The 20,169-nt window shown below is 37.8% G+C and overlaps 1 protein-coding gene across 2 annotated transcripts in view; it reads right to left on the reverse strand.

The window, feature by feature from the left end:
- LOC149226188 (putative serine/threonine-protein kinase PBL22) overlaps positions 1-20,169 on the reverse strand; it is a 153,877-nt gene that overhangs the window by 23,067 nt on the left and 110,641 nt on the right. For both annotated transcript variants that reach the window (XM_089377425.1, XM_089377424.1), the window contains exons 9-12: positions 4,824-4,950; positions 4,654-4,725; positions 4,035-4,212; positions 3,767-3,899 (exon numbers count right to left, since the gene is read on the reverse strand). In XM_089377425.1, coding sequence (XP_089233551.1) covers positions 3,767-3,899; positions 4,035-4,212; positions 4,654-4,725; positions 4,824-4,950 — 510 coding nt within the window. The remainder of the gene's footprint in view (positions 1-3,766; positions 3,900-4,034; positions 4,213-4,653; positions 4,726-4,823; positions 4,951-20,169) is intronic.

Below are 20,169 nucleotides of genomic sequence, written 5' to 3' on the forward strand. Positions count from 1 at the left end.
GTTTAATTAGTTTTTTTAATGAATAAATTGTCATTTATGCTCTTAGAATAAATTTATATTTCTTCATTTCTGTACTTTATTTCACTTGATGATATTTTGAATGGATACTGCTGATATATGTCTTTTTTCGGTTGATGCAAATTCCAAGTTCTTGCACACTATCATTTTGTATCTAGCACGCATCCCCATATGGAGCCAAATGTTGACCATTGGAGTGGCACCTAATGATTATATGTCGACTCCATGAACAAGGATGATCCAAAGGACACTTGTAACATCAGATATCACCAGTCAACAGAGTTTTTTTACTCTACTTCTATCTTCTCATCATCTTTCTAGTACCCAGATTCCACACTCTGCGAGGAATCGTAATACTAATAAGTGATACTAGTAATAATGAGTTTTTGAGTTTGTAACAAGCCTAGGATGTTGGGACTCGATCAGCAAGCGAATACACCTTGGAGTGTTTTTTTAATCCAGTTAATATCCCTTCTTTTTCAGAGGTGGATAATTTGTTAGGTTTTTCACTCATTTTTTACCCCAAGGTCGAGGTGACGGTTTGAAGGTTGAGCCCCTAACACATCTTAGTGTCTAAAGTCAATGTATATTACCATACTAGATCACACAAAAAATTGTGGAATTTGGCTAGGTCTAAGTAGGATTTTTTAATAATTAAAAATTCCCGCAAAATGGGATTTTTAATTATTTTCTATGTAATAATATAAATAAGTGGCCTTAGGAAATGCCTGGGGTGTGTGACTACTCGAAATTCATCCTCAGAGGCCCAACATTATCCTAGGACCCACTTTGGGGGTCAAAAAATGACTTATGGTCCCTCAAAAGCTGATTCTCCTGATGAGAATGGCAAAAAGGAGGAAAAAATTCAAAAAAATGAATAATTGGAAAAATTTATAGTTTTTTCCAAAGCCAAAATAAGTCAAATTTTGACACGGAAATTATGTGGAGAGTCAAGGTTGATGTAGCAATCATGCGGGGCCCACCAAGCAAGCCGCAACTCAAGTCAACGTTCCAAATGCAAGTCAAAGGTTCCACGTTGAGTTTATTTGGCACATCGAATTGTTAAAGTTTTGATTTAATATTAAATCAAAGGTATGTAATTAAAGTGCAAGGCATATAAAGTTAAGCCTTAATAAAATGAGTGGGCAATGGACCCCACTCACATTCCTTGTCTACGTAGGAGGCAAATCAAAACAAATATGCACATGCTAAAGGGAAACTCCATGCAGCAGAAATAAATGGTCAACACTGCCAGCAAGGAAATCAACACAGGTGTCAAAGAAATCAGCGTTTCGAATGAAGGAATAAGTTCAGATTTGATTGTGAATATTATGTAGTTTGTCTCCACATTTTACACATGTTACGCTGCCCAGCTACTTCATGATCCACGCACAGCAGATCAACCTCTACGTTGGCAGCATTGGTATTTGGTTGCAGATGTGTCAAATCACAGGTTTTAGTTGGAGATTTGTGAGGGAGTTTGTCTCCCATTTACTTCAGTTATATATGTACTTGGCAAGTAGCTCTCGCACTAATCAACAGTTAGGAAATTTGGCACATGAGTAAAGGATATACACTGCCCAGCTAAGGAGATATGCACAGCAGTGATATCATCCACTTGTTTGATCATTACTACACTCAAAGATTCATTGGCACTTGGTCAAATATCACAGCCACTACGCAAATTCGAATTTCCATTGGGATCTCAGTCATGTGGCCACTTAGAAACTCAGTTTATCATTGGGATTATCTCCATTGCCACATTAGTCATTTCATCTCACATTGGGATTGGCTCCCATTTGTCTATTTAAATGACCTTTGGCTCTCATCTTTGTATCATATAGAACGAGTTGTTGGGTTTGCGGAGACTGTTGGATTTTGTATTCATCTTTCATATAATAAAAAAGAGTCTTTGGGGTTACTAGCTTCTCTTGTGGTGCAATTCTTTGGTTGATGAGGTATACCTGTTTCATTTGATGTTACTATTCATTTGATTTTACATTAATATCTAGTTGTTTTTTGTGCATTTGCCTGAGGGCATTATTGTGTAGGGAGGAGAGATTTGCAGCTATCTCAAATCTCCTTTGGGCTTAGTCTATTTTGTGCTCTTGTTGTAGCTTGTTATTTTCGGTTGAATGACAAGATCAACTTGGCCTCTATATGCCAATTCTCTTTTGCACTAACAATTGGTTTGCAGGGATTTGTGCATTCAAAGGATAGGTTTCCAAGTCTATTGGAGTGTGAGGACTTCCTCGGTTGGAATAGTCACCTCCAAGGATATCAAAGATCCCACAAGTTGTTCAAACCAACAGTGTCACAAGACATCAAGAGATTTATTTAAAAATGGCGTATTGATTTTATCTAGCATTTGAGGCACTATTCCTTTTGCATGCTAACTCTTTTGCTTGCTTTCCTACAGGTGTTTTTGGAGGCAATTCAAGTTTGAAGAAAGGGAGTTGAAGCATAAGCTAAGTAAGTTAGTAACCCTTTTCCATTTGGAAACTCAAGTCCAAGGTTATTTGGGCTTTCCATTTGAAAGCATTTCACTTCATTCTAAGCAAAAAAAACAATTTCATTTCTTAAAGAGCAATACTTTGAAGGCACTGGTTGTTTATGTATTTCGTGCTTATCTTATGTGTTTATGGTTATTGCTCATATCAGTTTTGCTTATAAATCTTGAAAAAATAATCTATTTAACTCTGACAATTCCCCTAGAAATTCACATATTTTTTTAACTTAAATTTTCATTAGGGACCACCCCCCTTATCTAACCTAGGAGATATCTCAAACGGAGAGGGTCGGGATTAGTGTGACAGCCCCTTCTCTGAGTTCCTTGCCACCAACCACACCTTGTGGGGTTGAAGGCTTTTCTCACTAACTTGTAGGTAGTTGTAGGCGGCAAGGTCAACAAGGAGCACCACAAATTTATTGTTTGGAGAACAAGGGGCCAACCCCTTGTCCATCACTTTTGAGGGTCCTACTCTTCATTATGGGAGCATCAACAGGAGGAGGAGGAGGAGAATGTAGGAGCATCAGCACCATCTTCTACACATATAGGAGAGCACATTTCTATACCCAACAGCCATCGATTGACATTAAGTGTAGGGCGAGAGCCTTCTATTGCTTGGGGCAGGTCTGGCAAACAGCCCATCATCTTTCCCTATAAAAGGGGGAGAGGGCACTGATCCCAAATAGCCAGCTGCTAGTTTTGTTTGTTTTTCTACATATAACTCATGATGATGAGATACATTTATATATGTGATGTTATTTTGTATTTGTTCTCCATATTTGTGTCCTTGATTGGGCAATTATCAAGGATCAACAGGATTTGGTATTGCCTTTGATGTATCATTTTTATTTGACATCCACTACATCATATATATATATATATATATATATATATTAATGTTTTCTTCATATTTATGTGCCAATGTGTTTATTTCATGTTGTTGTTGCTTTTCGCCGATGTTGCCGAAAAATTGTTTTTAGGACCCTCGCTATTTTTTTGTCGATGCCGACATTTTCAACACTGATTCAGATCAAAGAGACATAATATAATACAGAAACAAAAGTTGTATGCATGGATTTGGAAAAGTGTGAACAGAATCCGTTGCTACACAAAAACACAACACCATACAATATCTTAAGCATTATATTCCATAACTACCAAACTTTAAGTTCTTACTAGGGGAAATTTTACAATATGGATAAAAATATGCACAAGATAGATCATAGGAATGTAAGGTACCCAAAGAACTAAGTGTTGTTCTGGCCCAGGGAAAGTTAAGCTTATCACTTCGCGCCCACTTATAAGCTCTAGGAGGAACACTCCAAAGCTATACACATCACTTTTTTCATGCAATCTCCTTGATGCATTGAACCTGCATTAGGATATTCCTTGTCATGTCAAAACAACCATTGATATATTTCGAATAATTATTAACAAAATACTAAAATACAACTAGAATATTCCTGTTCTGAAAACTAGATGGGGAACATAGAGCAAGAGACCATACTCTGGATCTAGAAAACCATCCACAGGAGAAGATGGGCCAGCACCATAGATCCCGGAAAGTAGCCTAGAGAGTCCAAAATCAGTCACTTTGGCAACAAAATCCTCATCCACAAGGACATTGCTGGTTTTGAAGTCTTTATGTACCAATGGTGGTGTCAAAGCATGCAATTGCTGAAGACCTGCAAAATGTATGCAATGATCAATGCTGCAAATACTGCTTCAGGGAATATATTGCTGGCGGTCCAGAAATAAACTGATTGGAAATATTTGTGAAAACATTGCAAGACATCAGAAAATATCAGAAAAACTTGGAAAATCTTTAAAAAAATCAGAAAATATCAGAATTAAAGAGAGAAATCAGAGATACTTAGTAACAATGGTATCCCTCTTTTTGAAAGATATTCTCTTGTGGAAAAAGCCAACTTTGCATAACACCTTCCAGGAAATGCCATTTTGATAAGTTTGTATGTTATATAATCCAAATCAATAAAACAAACATGAAGTACACTGCAGCAATGCAATTACACATGTTTCTCATGAACCAGCCGAACACATTCATATTTTTTGACAAATGAAAATGCAACACCATAATACCCCTTAATGCATTCCATTGCACTAACCTTTAGCTGCACCCACAGCAATAGAGAGTCGTGTCCTGAAGTCTAATTTTCCAAGAGAGTTCCCATCAGAATCTGTATGATCAGGGCCAAAGAGAATTTATGGCATCTAGCATCTCAGTATTTGCAACAGGACAGTAGACACGAAATACTGTATCATAAAATATTCTTACCATACAAATGATTACAAACACTCCCATTTGGAAGATAATCATAAACTAACATTTGTTGGTCATTCTCTTGACAGTAACCAAGAAGGCTCACAAGATGCCTATGGCGTATACGTGACAGGTACTGTACCTGAATGTGCATGAAAAACGTGTCAACTAACCAGCATAGATACTACATAATTGGCAAATAATGTATATAGCTCACATACACAGTCAAATGCAAAAGCAATAGCGAGATATAAAATTGCCCTTATATGAGCAGTCAGTATGATATCACATATAAGATGAAAATGTGCAACATAAAGATCAAGGAGAACCACACGATCATTGCTACCATTAAAAAAATTACACAGGTGGACATAGAAAGAAGAGAGAACAGGCACTTAAACCCTGAAACTACAAGCAACATAAGAAATGCATTCTCAATGAACAGTGATCCTGAAGTAAATAATCTCCTCCTAAATCACACACAATAGCATATTAGTGGAGTATCTATAAGCCCTTTTTAAATGTAGCGCCATTAAAATGCTTTCCTGCCTGGCAAATGTTTGGCAGCCCCAGGTGTCAGCAGATAAGTAAAATAAGTCAAAGCATTCTATTTTTTCAGATAAATTATTAGCCATTCTATGCCGTGGGATATCACATATAAGATGAAGACACGCAACTCAGAGATTTGAGGAAGGGGAACCATCGCCTCCTACTACCAAAAAAAATTATATAGGTGGTCATGGAAAGAAGAAAGAACAGGCACTTGAACCCTAAAACTGGAAGCAACGGAAATGCCTTCTCAACAAACAGTGATCCTGAAGTAAACTGCCTCCCAAATTGCAGGGGGAGAAGCATATTCGTACAGTATCTATAAGCCTTTTTATATGTAGGGCCATTAAAATACATTCCTGCCTGGCAAATATTTTGGCACCCCCACGAGTCAGCAGATCAGTAAAATAAGTCAGCATTATTAACCTATGCCATGATTTGCTTTTAAAAAATTAAAACCTGTAAGAGCTTAAATCTATTACTATATTACAGAATTGCATGTACTCGCAGAAATAAATAATATGAAATAAGAGAAGAATTTCATGTTTAAAAATAAAGAAAAAAAAAAAGCAAAAGACAACTTGGCAAGTAACATCCAATTAGGCAGTGCAAGACGCATCTTCCCAGAAAAATATCCAAAGCTAAACTCCATTTTCAATAACATAATTAACACATAGGTCGCATGTTTGGTCAAAAAAAATTGGAACAAGAAATTTCAGCTCATCAAAAATTACACAAGCAAACGGTTTCCCTGTATTACTCAAATCAGAGAGAACATGTTGTATCCCTCCACAGAAAGCATATTTATGAAAAAAGAAAAAAGCAAATTATTAAGAGCCTTACAAGCCACCATGCATTGATGACAGAGTTTTAAATGCAGTGAAATATTATATTAAAAGGAATCATGCACAAAACATTTACAAGAAGCATCTCTTTAGAATGGTTGTGACAGCTAGAAAGAGTGATAACAAGAGACTCGCTCTTGTTGATGTTTTGAAGCTCCAGCCTCAGACAGGTACTTCCACACAAGTCTAAGTGTCTAGACATGTGGAAGTCATCTAATGGTCCTGCAACCTTAGCAAGTGCTTTTTATAAGAAAAAATGAGTTAATTGAATGAAATACAAAGGTTATTTGCATTAGTGAATTACAGAAATCTCAACCATTGATCTTGTTGCTTTAAAATCTAGCAGGTCTTGTGAGTGGAGCTCACAAGACAAGAACTAGAACAAGGGACAACAATATGAGGTGTGGCCCACTACCACCACAGCCACTACCTCACGCTGTTTAGTGGATTGCACCACAAGGGAGGCTTCCCTATATTAGGTCACCTAAATGATATATCAAGTTCAAGGGGTAAAGGTGACAAAATAGGACAAGAAGGGATGTTCTACTTAGGAACAAGGCTCAGCTAGCACAACTAGGTCAATTCACATTCTCCAAGAGGCCTAGTTAGAGGGCATTGTGACCTAGGGTTAATGATTAAGCAAGGCTAACAAGCCCACCTAGGATCACGAGGTCAAGAAAAGGCTTATAAAAGAGGTATATGATCAATTTATGGCACAAGAATCCTTCAAAAAGCCTCAAGTTGAAGCCTAGGACAACCTAACGTTTTTCTAGGGTACAATTTACCTAGGGCAAAGAACATGAGCCCTAAAATGGAGAAACTAGCCACAGGAAGAGGTTGATTTCGAGGCAAATGATTCACAACCAAGTGTTGAATCCCTCCACAAGGCAACACTCTCTACGTTAGTTGAAATTTATGCCCTAACACTAGCTAGCGGTTGTCCTTGAGAGGACGAAATTTCAAGCTTGGGTTAGAAGAATGTGTTTCGAAGTTGAATTAACGCGACCAAGCCCAAGGGGCTTTGACCTTGGGTGATGGAGTCCAAGGGATTTCTAACTTAGGAGAAAACAACTATAACCCTAGCAAGGAATAAGGGAAATATGAAACCCTAGGTTTCAAACCTAGCTATCATTTTTGTGAGGGAGCAAAGTCAATGAGGAGAGCTAGTTGAAAGATTCACTCGTGGGATTGTCATACAAATTCTATAGTCGGTAATGCATGCAATACTATTGCTAAGATTCCATCCAATAAATTTCAATAATAATGAGCACATTGTTGAATTTTTGTAGTATCGGGAGGTATTCCCGCTTTGCTAATGGGCCTTCTAAGTCAGCCTAAGAAAATTAAGATTAAAATTTATTTTTGGCACACCAAGTTGGCCCACCTGATGAAGGGACGTGTCCATTGGGTGAATTTGCCCCATTCGACTTGTATATATAGATGATGTGGCTTCTCATTTTCACAACCAATGAAGAGCAAGTTTGATCTGATTTTTTGAAGAAAGATGAGTTTAACAATCTTCTTCAAGGCCGCATTGATTGAGTTTGACCGCAGTATGATTGAGTGATGTATGATTGTTTGACCACAGTTAGCCGCAAGACCGCGGTTGCAGTTAGCTACAAGACCACAGGCCTTTAACCGCAGGGCCACAAAGCATTTACTACCATTGTTGATTTTCACTGGTTTTGACCAACATTATATTGCTAGAATTTGAAAAGGTTTGCCTGGTGACTTTGACTTGGATATTGATAGAGCTTTCTAGACAAATTTGATTTGTAAACATTGTTGAAGAGTAATTTATCCTAAAAGAAAAGTTGTTATATTTTCTCCAAAGGTTGTGTTTTCCAAGGTAAAAATATTGTCTCTAGTGTGCATGGTTGTCTTTCTATGATCTTTACTATTTTTGATGTACTTATTGTTGATATTTTTTATTTTCTGAAGTGTAATTGCTCAATGATATCAATGGAATAAGAATGTTGTGTGAAATCATTAAGAAGTAATTTTCTAACAAAAAATTGATTTCTACTGTGCATCTTGTAGAAAATTCAAAATGGTATCAAACCTTTGTTGAAAGAGCAGCCATTGAAGTAAGCCTAAGAGACAGTAATCAGTGACTTTATTGGACTCTAGATCTCTTGTCAAAATGGTGTCAAGTCTCAGAATGGAAGACAGGTTGGATAGTGTTACAAATCTTTAGAAGGAAGTTATTCCATAACCAGAGGGAGCTGATGAGAAAGCCTAGAATGCAACCAAGGCAATGAGAATCTTGGGTAGATTCCATAAAAGACCACTTGATTCCTTGTGTTGTTGCATTGAAGACTGCCTAGGAAGTATAAGATGCTTTGGTATGATTGTACGAAAGCAGCAACCACTATCAAGAAGTTAACCTTCAAAAATTGTCTCCATAATATCATGATGACTAGATCATATTCTATTGTCTCTTATCTTATGAGAGTCTCCTAGATCAAAGATCAACATCCACTTCCGAAGAAGTCCAAGAAATTCTTTCTACCAATAATAGTGATGTTTGTGGACAATTGTGCCTCTAGGCACATGACAGGTCTCGAGTTTCTCTTAGAGATTTGTCAAAGGGGAAGTTGACAATCCTCAACAGTTTCTTCCTTAATCAAGAGATAAGTACTTCATATTTTTCTCCCTTAATTATTACTATTATTATTTTTGGTCAGCCTCTTGTCCTTGTATTTTGCTTGGCTATAATTTTGTTTTTTCTTCCATTACCTCCTGAATGGAGTTCGCAAAAAGGAAGATTAGGTACATTATTCACGGAGCAGATGACAACATCGAGAAGTATAAACCAAAGTTGTGGCAAGAGGGTTCTCCCATATGAGAGAGTGAACTACAAGGAGACATTTGCTCAGCAGATGATCAGGTTCTAAATGGCTCAACAAGAGTGATTGGTGTTCGAGAGGGAGAAATTGTACAAATTGTTAGGACATTCAGGACTCTGTTAGATGACCAGAAGAGCTTCCAATTCCAAGGGAGCAGATAGTTAGGCAGAGTGGAAGGAGCAACCTTCCAAGAGGATGTCATGGGTTGATATTGTCAATTTGCTCAGAGATAGGAGCTCTCTAGGAGCAGTATGGTTTCTTTGAAGGAACCATGTTAGACAATAGGGTATGCTTCAATGACAAAAGGAGCAGCAATGGCAGAAGGACTTGCTTAGGTGACAAAGGGAGCAGCAGTGGCAGGAGGATATGCTTCCGTGACAAGGGAGTATAGCCAGGATTACCATAGGAAGATCTACTTCAATGTCAGAGGGATTTGGCCTTGGAGTTTGAGATGAAGGATCTTGGCCTGATGCATTATTTCTTTGGGTTGGAGGTGTGGCAGAGACCAGATGACATCTACCTCAAACAACGGAAATATATTGTCCAGATTTTGAGGAGATTCGTATGATGAATTGCAACTCCATGATTACATTTATGCTCACGAATCTAAAGAAGTTGAGTGATTCTACTTCAAATTCAAATTTAGTGGATCCCACCATGTACAAGGAATTGATTGGATCCTTGATGTACCTGGTTAACACGAGGCCAAATATTTGCTTTGAAATGAGCACCCTGAGCCAATTTTATGGTTGAGCCAAGGCATTCACATTGGGTTGCAGCGAAGCATGTGTCGAGGTACCTGATTCGTACAATGGATATGGTTTGAGAGATGTCTCAGGTGGTGAAGTGAGACTACAAAAAGATACATATTCAGATTGGGCAAGGAGTGCAAAGGATAAAAAGGGTACCTCGGAGTGTTTCTTCAACTTGGGATCAGCCATGACATTCTGGTTAGCAGGAAGCAACCTTTTGTTGCACTTAGTATAATAGAGCCAAAGTATATCACAGTTGGTGTGGTAGGTCAAGAAGCGGTACGGCCTCAAAAGTTACTTGCAGGGCTATTTGATCATGTCATTTCATCCGAGACATGGTGCAGAGAGGAGCAATGAAGCTCTAGTACATATCCATAGTTGAGCAAATTGCAAACATTCTCACCAAGCCTCTATCTGCAATCTCACCAAGCCTCTATCTAGAGCGAAGTTTGTAGACTTCAGAGACAACCTTGGCATGATGAAAAATGCCTCCCTCGTTGAGAGGGAGTGTTGATGCCTTCGCAAGATCGAGAAGACCATCTCTTGAGAAGCTAGATGGACTTGGCTAAGCATGCTCACTTGACCAGGGGAGATGGACACATTTACTTAGGCAGCCATAAAGGACTTTGGCTGGACCATGTTGATTTAGTTAGGGGTGAATGGCCCAAGGCAATTTCAGAATGGACAGATCTTCTCCATAGAAGCCAGAAGGGCTTGCCTGGGTCATGTTAATTTGACCAGAGGAGATACATGTAATTCACTTGAGAAGCCATGAAGGACTTTGGCTGGGACATGCTGATTTGGCCAGGGGTGAATGGTCTAGGGTTTAATCCTCTCCTAAGAAGCCATGAAGTACTCAGTTTAGGTCATACTAATTTGACCAAAGAAGATTGATACATTTACCTGACAATCCATGCTGATTTGATTAGGCCATGCTAATTTGGCCAGGGGTAAATGGCCCAAGATACTCACATTGCCTACTACAGGATAGAGTGATCTTTAGATGTGCATATGAAAAGTCACATTGCTTACCCCAGGATGGAGTGATCTATAAACATGCATCAACTTAACAAGCTCATGAACTTTTCTTGTGGAAGGAGAAATTTCAGCTAAGGGGAAATTTGTTTGCAGATAAGGAGAATACATCCCTGGCTAAAAGGGAGTGTTGATTTTTTGAAGCACCGGGAGGTATTCCCTTTGCTAAAGGGCCTCCTAAGTCAGCGTGAGAGAATTAAAATTAAAATTTATTTTTGGGGCACCAAGTTGGCCCAGGAAGACAAGTCGGCCCAACTCATGAAAGTACATGTCGCTTGGGTGATTTTGCCCCATCGGACTTGTATATATAGATGATGTGACTTCTCATTTTCACAACCAACGAAGAGCAATTCTGATTTGATTTTCTGAGGTTATTGTTCTATCTTGGACAACCAGACATGTGAAGAGAAAAGGCGAGTTTCACCAACTTCTTGTAGGCTGAATTCACTGATTTTAACCACAATAAGATTGAGCAAAGTATGATTGTTTGACTGCAGTTGGCTGCAAGGCATTGACTGCAGGGTTGCAAGTCGTTGACTGAAGGGCCACAGGGCCACAGACCATTGGTCACAGGGCTACAAGGAGTTGACCACAGACTTTGACTACAATTTGACCAGTGTTGATTTTGACCGATTTTGACCAATTTTGTCTTGTTAGAATTTGACCCAATTTGACTCGTATCTTTAACTTGGATATTGGCACGGATTTCTAGACATTTGATTTGTAAAACTTGTTGAAGAATAATTTCTCCTAAAAGAAAAGTTGTTGGATTTTCTCTGAAGGTTGGGTTTCTAAGGGTAATTATATTCTCTATTGTGCATGGTTGTCTTTCTATGATCTTTATTGTTTTTATTGTACTTACTGTTGATATATTCTGAGTGTACATTCTCAATGATATCAATGGCATAAGAATATGTTGATCAGTGGTTGTCACTGATGTCAACCCAAGTAGCACCACGGGCTACACCCGATCTTGCATGGGCATTTTGACTTGACAACTTACTCTATTCTGAGTCAAGGATCTTCTATATGGATTCTACTCGTCAAGATGTTTCCGTTGATATATGGTACGCCAAGTAATTCTTCACGGTTTGAGAGATATTCATGTTTGACGTTAGTAACCCCAGTTAGTGGGCTAAAGCCCTATGGGGTTGTGACATGGCAATCATAACTGGTTATGGTCATTGAATAGTCAATAATTAATAATAATAAAAAAATTGCTCCTAAAATCCCTCCAACGTTCACTTTTTGAGGACCCTCTCAACTCAAGACATTCATATAAATAATGACCCTCATATCCTCTTCTAGTAGGGATTTTGTGGCTTCAAACAGGTCATCGTGGCATTTTTGCAATAGCTTTTTTCTACGAAGCTTCAGAAGCTAAAATTAAAACCCATTTGAGCTGAAATCTTGATGAACCTCGTGACTGAATTTCAGATCTCGATTTGCTATATTTTCGGAGATATGATCTGAAGAAGTTAGGGTTTTTTCAGGCTCCTGAATTCGCTGTCAAACAGGTGATGTTAGGAAGATCGTCATAACTTTCTCTCTGAGCATTGGATTCAAATTTCGTAAATAGTCACAGAAAGAGGACAGATTGTAGTTGGTTGAGTAGTGTTTTCAGGGCCAAAGGTCGCAACAATGACATGTGGCACTTCGTACAAGTTCACTCTACTAAACCAGTCTATAATCAGGTCATCATGGGAGATTGGGCATAACGCTTTCTTGAATAATCCAATCTTGATCAAACATGTGGGGTTGGAAAGAGGACTCAGAGGGCTACCACAGGACAAAATTTCAGACCCTGGAGATCCGAAATTACATAGATACAATAGATTCAATATCGAGCTCCTAGCAGGCAATAAAAAACATGCATTCAAGGATCACTGCAGTAAGGACCACACATCAACAGTCAAGAGTAAGTCTCCTACAGCAAGGTATGTATGATTAGTGTTTACATTTGAATTTTGAGTATCATCTTTGACATATGTTTTTGTAGGGCAACGTAAGTATATACAATGTCTCGGCTATATCTTTATGTCTCTATATCTCACAATTAGTTTTTCGGATGTCCCATTCTTGATACTACACATTTTATGCTACATATTCTTGATGCTACACCAAGTTTGTTAAATCTATATGATGTTGTAAGTTCATGTTACTTGTCTTGCCATAGTTGATAGAATGGTCTCTGTTGTTGTCCTTAGAACTTGGTCCATCACAAGTCTACGGTTTGTCATCAGTTTTTATTGTATATATCTTCTTTGGGTCAAATTTGGATATAGTCTTGCATAGAATCCAAGCATATATCAAGAGTGGGAATCTTTGTCTACTGCTGCAGCAAGTCAACAACAAAAGTGACAGGCACACTTTAGGTACACATTGTAATTTGTATTTGTATTTATTCATTATTATGCACTTACATGTGTTTTGCAGGCAGAGGTAAGTTGAAGGGTATTTTGTTTTGTTTTGGGATTGGTTTCACCGGGCAAATTTTGCATGCAGGTAGAAGAAGATTCAAGCACAAGTTCAAGCAAGAATTCAAGAGCAGAAGTATCAAATCAAAGGAAGCATTGCAACGGAACATCCTTTGAAGACATGACAACCATTTGTATATTGTGAAGTGTCAAGGCCAAGAGTTTGTTGACCACTAAAGTGGCACCTGATGATTATATGAAGACTCCATGCCCAAGGATGATCCAGAGGACACTTGTACCATCAGATATCATCAGTCAACAGAGTTTTTAAACTCTACTTCTATCTTCTCATCATCTTTCTTGTACTCAGATTCCAGACCCTACGGGAAATTGTAATAAGTGATACTAGTTATGATGAGTTTTGAGTCTGTAACAGACCTAGGATGTTGGGACTCTATCAACAAACGAGTATACCTTGGAGTGTTTTTTTTTATCTGGTTAATTATCCCTTCTTTCTCAGAGGCGAATAATTTTTTAGGTTTTTTCACTCACGTTTTACCCCAAAGCCGGGGTGACGGTTTGAAGGTTGAGCCCCTGACACATCTTAGTGTCTAAAGTCTATGTATATTACCATACTAGATCACAAAAAAATTCGTGGAATTTGGTTAGGTCTAGGTAGTCATTTTTTAATTTTTTAGATTTAACACATGTCAAAAATTGCAAATAAAATTGTATTTAAATTGTAATAAGTGTAATCTAGAGAAGTTGTATGGGGTATGAGTAATCAAAATTACACCTATCACCCTCAACTTTCTACTATGATACACTTTGAGGGGTTAATAATGTGTTTTGGACCCTCAAAACCCACTTTTCCTAAGTTTAGTGGGAAATCTGGCAATTAATTAAGCTATAAATTAAATAAATGGAGAAAAATAAATATCCACACATGCTAAATGTTGTGGAAATAAGGTGGAAAATTATGGGGGAGTTCAAGTGAAGTCCCAAGGTGATGTGGACTCCTAAAATCAAGGAAAGGACATGTGCTCAAATAAAATCGAATTTTTGACATTAAATGAAAAAGATGCTTGGAAATTCGAATTTGTGAAGTTAATGCACATTTGGAAGAATTTGGGAGAATATTTGGTGGAGATTTTTGTGGGAAATTGTCCCCACATGGGTTACCACCCATATACACTTGTCATTCCACCATAAAATTTGAATTTGGCACACAAGGGAAGAAGAAAATGATGTCCACTTGCCAAAATTCGATTTTTACACTTGGCATTGGAGCTCCATTCAAAAAATTCGAATTTATCTTTGGGATTGTCACCTCATGCCACTTGTTTAATCACTTCTACATTGGGATTGGCTCCAATGTCATTTATCATTGTCATTCTCCATTGGGATTTGCTCCCAACTCTCTATATAATAGAGTCATGGGCTCTCACATTAGATAAGATTGTTACTAGCTATTGTGCTTGCAGAAGCGTTGCTGCCTTGTACACTTTCAGAAATATCAATAGAGACTTTGGGGTTTCATTCATGAGGTGTTCCTCCTTTTCGAGTGAGATGAATTGTTTAGCATTGGTATAATTCATTTTACTCATGCTTTGATCTAATTTGCTTCCATATGCTCTTGTAGATTTGTTAATGTAGAGCTATCTTGCATTGTCATTTGATTTAGAAATATGCTCTAGGTATAGAATGCTCTAGTTGGTTTTAAATAAATCTCTAGAGTTTATTATCATTGTTTATTGCTAAATCTATATAGAACTAATTCTTGATTGAAGTTTTGTAGAGGGAACATCTTGTTGGGATTACAGAATCAAGCGTGAAGGAAAGTCTTTGGAGAGACCAACCCACTCTTGATACATTCTTAAAGGAGCTCTCATTTGTTCTTTGAACCTTCATATCCTTATCTTACAAAGTGGTTTTGTAGGGATTTCAGCACATAGCTTGTACACAAGTCGAGAACTTCTAAATTTAAATTTCTTTTAAAAAAACATTGTACTTCATTTCTGTCATTTGCTATCTAAGAGCTTGAAGATGGCTAAGCAAAGACGAGAGTTTACTCTCACTCTTTAGCTTAGCCTTTTGTAAATTAAAATTGTACATACACATTTAATCTCGTTGATTTTTCCATTAATACTTAACTTATTTTGCAGCCATTGTTTGGATCGTTCGCTAACTCTTGTGTGGCAGATTTTGAAAAGCAACTTCTCGTAAAATTTAACAAGTGTTTGCAGGACCTTTGGCAAGTGTTGGGGGTTCGATTTCCAAGGATGTCGTGAGCCCTTTTGAGGCTTATTTTGGCCAAGTCGAGTTCACTAAAGGGTTGCCCATTTTCCTCTTTAAGCCATGGGCATTTGGAGGAAACTCACACCTTGTTTCCCTTGCATAAGTTTTGTGAGATCTTGTCACTACTTTCTCAAGAAAGGAGGTCTAGTGTCCAAGTTTCAAGCAATTATTGTGAGGACTCTCCTTGAAGTATAGTTGAGAACTTTGAAGGGCCCTCTTCTCATTGTAATATTAATAAAATATCTAACTTGCTTGTGGGAGCTTGGGATTTCTCCCATGGTATCCTATCTCCCCATTTAGAGGGAGGCTTCTCTTGGGTGGATTGACATTTGCATGGTTTAAGCTTTCATACTTCATTCACTTACATGCATGCTTTAATTGGGAATTAACACAACCTCACTATCACATTTCATTAAGTTAAAGTTTGTTACAATTTCATTTGAGCTTTGCATTATCTATCTCATTGTTGCTTGAAGCTACAAGCTTACACTTTACTTTGGGCAATTCATCCTTTACATGCAAGCATTTTATATTCTTAACAAACTTTGATTCGTTTCCATTTACCTTCGTAAATTGTTTCATGAGCAATTGAATACATACTTCAATTTTATGCTACATTGTTATCTTGAATATTGGAGTAATTTATTGTCATTGTCTATTTGAAACAAATTTTACTTTCAAGCAAATTACTTGTATCATTTTAATTCACTGATGAAACACATGCAACACTTGTAAGCTAATTTTATTCCTCCAATTGAAGTTATAATTGCAACTTATGTTGAACACTATTTCATTCTCAAGCATTGCAAATCAATCTCTTTGAAGCATTTGCATGTATCATTATTTTAATTTGAAGAATTAACACAATTTGCATTTCATCTAGGCATTTTAGTGTAGGAAGGCCCCAAGCCTCATTAAAATTTTACCTCCAACATAAGTTGGTTGAAGTAGACAACTTAGGGATCCTTTACTCCTCTATTGACTCTTCACTGTCAGATTCATATCATTGGGCGAGGGTGAGGCTTGAGGATTGAAGAGTTAAATTGTAATCTTGTTGTAGAGCTTATTAATAAAATTAACCAAGAGCACTTTCCATTACATTTACTTTACTTGTCCCTTGATGGTTTGAGTTTTCATATGCAAAGTCTATTTCAAAAGCAAGTATTGTAACCATTTCAAACAAGTGTTTTCTTTTCATGTTTCAAGTCTAATTGCATATTAATGTCTTGGTTTAGCACTTCTTTTCTTTTACATTTCCAAGTTAATTACTAATTTTTGGGTTTTGGCAAGATATGTTTCACATGTTTTGATTTATAAAGTTGATTATCTCAAAAGCATTTTGTATCTTACATATCTTGTGCTAACAATTCTTCTTTACATTTCAGGGTGACTTTGTTTTCTCTTTTGAGAGCATTTCATTTTACTTTGAGCAAATATATCTTTTAATTGTTGAGCAAATTCCTTATAAGACACTAGTTTTATGGTTTTTAATCATATTAATGATTGGCATTGTTATTTCAAGTTGATAACTTCATATTTGCTCATAAATCCTTAAAAATAATCTATTTTCACTATAACACTCTCCTAGAAACTCACGTCTTTTAACTTAACTTTTCATTAGGGACCACCCCCCTTAGCTAACCTAGGAGATAGCTCAAACGGAGAGAGTCTGGATTAGTGTGACAACCCCTTCTCTAAGTTCCCTGCCACTAACCACACCTTGTGGGGTTGAAGGCTTTTCTCACTGACTTGTAGGTAGGTGTAGGCGGCAGGGTCAACAGAGTCATCATTGTGAAGTTGTAAAAGAGTCATCATTGTAAAATTGTAAAAGAGTCAACATTGTAAAGATTGCAAAAGAGTCATTCTGCCTAGAGTCGAAGAGGCACTGTTGGGAGGTATAGGAGTCATTGTTGGGATGATGTCATGGTTGGGTTGCAGGTCATAGAGTGATTGGGTATTTGTTCAAGTACACGAAAATCATTGTACACCTTATTGTATCGTGGATTGTTGTCCCTGGTTTGGGAATCCACAGCCTTGTCTTATTTCAGTCATTACAGATTGGCAAGGAGGTGCTAGCTAGGTGTATGAAGTCTCTTATAGGTTGGGGCCTGTGAACACTTCAGGGTGGTAGGGTGGTGCTAGGGCAAGTTGTGGCTCGCTAGGGTGTTGGCTCATCCATTCACTTGATTACTGAAGAAACCAGGGCATTGGGGCGTCCTTCCAGTGGGAGCTGGAGAAGAATGTTTTCTAGAATTATAGGAAGTTGTTGATTTCATTTCAGTTGGGGCTGAAGATTAAAGAATTTATTAGAAAAGCATTCAGTGGTTTTTGACTCGGAGGGGGTTTTCCATCTAAAATTCTTGTGCTTAATAATAATTGAAGATTAACTAATGCTCTGAAAAGATTTAAAAGTGCTAATTGCTAAGGAATACTAATTCACCCCCCCCCCCCAAGTATTTCCAACAAAATATTGTGTGAAATCATTAGGAACTAATTATCTAGCAGAAAAATGGTTGCTACTGTGTATCTTGTAGAAACTTCAACACATAAAAACCCTAGACAATTAACCATCCCATACAATAGCCACAAAATATAAAAATTTATCAAATACAAGGAAAACTTACAAGATAGAATGCACGAATCAATCTTTTATTGCTCCAAAATGACATCTCCAATACCAAAGAATAACCCCATGGGAAAAAAACCTTAATAGACCACATCTCCACAAGATACAAGGTACATTTCAGTTAGGTCTAAATCTCTAAGAGGCTCGAATTAGATCACAAGTAATGATGACTATGAAATGAGGGAAACCTCTATTTATATAAGGTTTATCCCACCTATTTTAGCCTAATAAATCCCTTAAAATTAAATGACCTTGGGTTACAAGCCAACCCATTAGCTAATGACAAAATAAACGAAATTAGCCCACATGTGTTAGCCGTAGCTTCTTCAATTGTTGATGTCAGGCCTAATTAGGGCTCAAAATGCCATGATAAAGTGTGTTGAGGTGTCAAAATGTGTGTAAATACCTGGATGATCCAAAATTTAGGGGATGGCCCTCAAATCCACCTCAATATCTCCTTTAGGGCCCCAAGTGCAATTGGAGTGCAATCAAGTGGTCTCCATGGGTCTCCAATTGTCAAATGAAGACTCCTCTCTAGCATTAGGGCTTCCTCTCACGCAACAAACCCTCCCTAGTCTCTCAATGGGAGACCATCCTCATCTGGGCTTCAAATCAACTCTTGTCCATTAAGTTATGTCAACATCAGGTCGGGGGCACACTAGGTCTAGTGGTGTCATCATGAAGAATCCTTGAAGCAAGGTCAGAGTTGACGAATGTCCCATGTCTTGGAGGTACTATAAGACATGTGTCATCTTCTAGTGCTATCAAGACACTCCAATCTCTCAACGATGCATCTGCTTAGCACATGTGCTTCTCATAAAGCCCTAGGTACCTTTGCAGTGGGTGCCCAAGACCTAGGCTACAGTGATCCCTCTGAGGAAAACAACATGGATTCTAGTGAAAGCAACCATCCATTAGAAGACCAAGATCAATAATTACATCTAAGTGAACCAAACTTGAATGTTAAGGGCATGTTAACACTTCAAACAAAGATCACCTTCCAAAATCAGGACCAAGTCCTTGCAAAGGTGTTTTCTGTGAAAATTTCATCTATCATAGCAACTGGAAATTATTTTCCTAATTGTTAATTTATTTAACAATTTATTTGTAGTTTGCTACGACAAATACCAAATAATTCACACTGTGATTTTCATAAACAAATACTGCGGAAGAAATAGCATTGGAATCTAAGAAAATCTAACAAACGCACACATAAAATTTACACAGTTGTTTTTGGAGAAAAGTCCCCGGAAAAACCCAACTTGGGAAAACCAGTGCAACAGTTGAGGGTTTTTATTATTAAGCAACAGTGAAATTCTGAGTACAATCTGGATGCCTGAAACTGGCAATCCACAGCAAGAAAATCTAGCCAAAATTATCTAAGGGAATTTTCCTTCCTCTACAAGCAACTTCGGCACTCACGCTTCCTACACTCGCGCGGCTGCCTGTACTCACGCTTATGCCCATACTCGTGTTGTTGCACATACTCTGGCTTTTGCCTGCACTCGAGCTGTCGCCTGTACTCGGGCTTCCTGCACTGGGAATAACTCGGCCTCTTGTTGTTGCCTCTCCGGATCTAGAAATATTCCTCTAGATCACTGTCCCTGCCCCTCACTAACACTACATCCCTCTCTGGCTCGAACTCAAGCTGCTAGCTCGATCTACACAAGGAATTGTAGCTCAAGTGTCTCTCATGTTTTCTCTAAGTGCCCATCGACTTCTTCTTATAATCCTCTGTTGGAGCACCAACGGCCAAGATTAAAACTTAATCAAGGGTTGGGATCATCATCTTCAAGCCGATCTACGTGAGTTTCTAGACTATTCTCACCTTGAATTAATTAATTTTGATTAATTAACCAGTTTTCCTAAGTTTAGACTTAGGAAACATGAGAAAATAGGTTAATAATCTAAACAAGTCAGCTCTAGGTGGAATTTTCAGAAACAATTTATGGGTTTTGGAGATCTCATGCATTCTAGCGTCTTCACCAAA

This window comes from Pinus tabuliformis, chromosome J, assembly GCF_031772625.1.
Source record: "Pinus tabuliformis cultivar Carrire ecotype Pingquan chromosome J, CPIR1, whole genome shotgun sequence".
NCBI classification, from domain to species: Eukaryota; Viridiplantae; Streptophyta; class Pinopsida; order Pinales; family Pinaceae; genus Pinus; species Pinus tabuliformis.